The sequence below is a fragment of the Rutidosis leptorrhynchoides genome, chromosome 2 (assembly GCF_046630445.1).
Source record: "Rutidosis leptorrhynchoides isolate AG116_Rl617_1_P2 chromosome 2, CSIRO_AGI_Rlap_v1, whole genome shotgun sequence".
Taxonomy (NCBI): Eukaryota; Viridiplantae; Streptophyta; class Magnoliopsida; order Asterales; family Asteraceae; genus Rutidosis; species Rutidosis leptorrhynchoides.
Window position 1 is genome coordinate 635770814 of NC_092334.1, and position 2567 is coordinate 635773380.

Below are 2567 nucleotides of genomic sequence, written 5' to 3' on the forward strand. Positions count from 1 at the left end.
GTTTAAGATAGTTTTTAATTATCCAACCCAAAACAGTCCCCGGTGACACTCCGACGTCGTAAAAACAGTTTTTAAGATATTCTTTGAAAAACCAAGTTATACCTTGTTAAATTAGCATATATTTAAGTTATATTACAGGTCTTGAAGTATTTTAAAAGTTAAGTTAGAAGGATCTATTTAGTTTGCAAACAAGTTTGAAAACTTTCAAACTATGTTCTTGTTGTTAAAATTGTATACCACAAAATATGATAGCTATATATATATGAATCGAATAAGGTTATAAACATAGATTCTACCTCAAGTTCCTTGGACAAGGTTGCTGTAAAAGAAGAGTAAAAACCTAGAACCAAAAGGGTGATGGAATTGGATGAAAGATTGGAAGTAAGTTTGTGTTCTTGGAAGGATTTCTTGAAGTGTTTTTGTATGGTTTTCTTATGGTGTTTAAGTAAGGTTTTTGAAGCTAATTCATGGGGAAAATGCTTGGAGATGATCAAGTATGATGTTAAGAGTATTTTAAGAGAGAAATGGAAGTGTAAGTATGAGAAAATGGGGTGAAGAAATGGTGTGCATGCATAAAAACGTTTTTAGGTTATAAAGAAAAAAAAAGATACCTAACTTTGTTTTCTTGCTAAATAATTCATGCTACTTGACAAATGGTTGGTTCCACATGTTTCTTAATCATTTAAGGCTGCTAAGGAGCAGATTTTTATTGGTATATACCAATAGTAAATACATCTAGAAGCTGCGTATGATACGGGTACATATACCCTAGGTATACGTATAGAAATCTTTGAGAAAACGGAACGAGGATTCAAATATAGCTATCTTTTGTAAATACACTTATATTGTTTTATGTATTTAAGTTATTAAAAGTGATTAAATACATTACTTATACGATATATGTATAAACATTATAAGTCATAAGTATTAATGTCAAATAACGTTACGTAAGGTTATCGTTTTGAAAACTTAAGTTAGTAGTTTCAAAATATACTTATAACTTATTGTTATTAATACAAAATGAGATATTAAAACATTCTTAGATCATGTTAAATATGTATATATACATATATATACACAAACGTATAATTATCATATATTGTATAGTTCGTGATATCATCGGTCAAACTAGACGGTCAAACGTTGTGTAAATCTCTTTTCGAAAACATAAGTCTCAACAATTTGGATTGCTTATCATGTTGGTAAGGTTTAATTTATGTAAATATTAATCTTATAAGTATAGAACGATCGAAAAAGTGCGGGTCATTACATCTTCTGACACACTGGTGGAATATTAGGATTCACACCAAGCTTATGTTCAGCTACATGACGTGGTACTCCAGTCATATCAGAATCTTGCCATGCAAAAACATCTAAATTTGTGGCTAAGATTTTGTAAAGCTTTTCCTTTGTTTCTTTTGCTATTGTGTTTCCAATTATGATTTTCTGATCTGGAAACTCTGGATTTGGTGATATTGACCCATCTTCATGAATGATTGGGTTAACAGCTTTTCTGTTTATTTGTACACATTCTATTGGTCTTCTCCGTTCAGCGTACAGCGTGGCGATGCCAGTCGGTGTGGAGAATTTCATCATTCCATGTACCGTTGACGTTACAGCTCCGAATGCCATCATGGCTGATCGTCCTAAAATGACATTATACTGTGAATTTGCTTTTACAACCAAAAATTCAATAGGGGCAGTTCTTTTAAATGGCGTTTTTCCCAATACAACTTCTAAAACCACGCTTCCTTCTGACCATGACGGATCATTAGCATAACTTGCTAAGGGAACAAATGTGTCCTTTAGCTTTTCCTTAACTCTGTCCGGTAGCTGTATAAAACAATGTTCATACATGATATCTGCTCCTGCTCCGGTATCGGTATATATTCCTCCAACAACACAATTTTCTATTCGAGCTTCAATCACTACAGGAGCGTCAGATGGATTTGTGTTAAACATGGAAGGAAAAGCAATCATTTCCTGTTTCCAATCTTCTAATGTTTCTGCTTTTCTTCGCTGTCCGGCTTGCCATGAATGTATCATGTTTGCTTCGATGGGTGTTATCTGACAGTTACGCCTTTTGGTGCTCTTGAAAATTTAGTGGTTCTTTAGAACGCGTGGCACCATCTGTTAGTACGATTTTCCGTATAGCGGCTGTAAGGTACTAGTACAGAAGATTAGCTGCTCAGCGTGTGGTGTATACTGTTGATTGTTGTTTGCCCTCGAGAAATAATCTCTGCAGACCCGGAACACAGATATAAGATCTGTGGGGTGGCCTCAATCAATCTGTGAATCAGTCTGTAATGATCCGTTTAGCGCACTGCTGCTAAGTGGCTAATGTTATTTTAGAGTGAGAAAGAACTGTGTGAGAGAGAAAGTGTACTTCTCTCTGACTGAAGTTCAGAGCAGAATGATGTCAAATGTGGTGACCCAGGGGGTCTATTTATAGGTGTAGAATGTCCGAAATTTACGGGATACACGTGTCAACCACTGAATGGTTCTGTTACGTGAAGTATCCGGAATGTCGGTGGTGTGTGCTGACGAGGCTGCGTGCCATTCACGTG

At 35.3% G+C, this 2567-nt stretch overlaps 1 protein-coding gene across 1 annotated transcript; it reads right to left on the bottom strand.

Moving 5' to 3' along the window:
* Positions 1-1266: 1266 nt before the first annotated feature.
* On the bottom strand, positions 1267-2046 carry LOC139890112 (uncharacterized). The gene has a single exon (XM_071873013.1). It carries the CDS (start codon positions 2044-2046, stop codon positions 1267-1269), a length of 780 nt encoding a protein of 259 aa, XP_071729114.1.
* Between the last annotated feature and the right edge of the window lie 521 nt (positions 2047-2567).

Excerpts from the sequence above, each read along its gene's own strand:
- LOC139890112 (XM_071873013.1), bottom strand. The coding sequence starts at position 2,046 with ATGATACATTCATGGCAAGCCGGACAGCGAAGAAAAGCAGAAACATTA.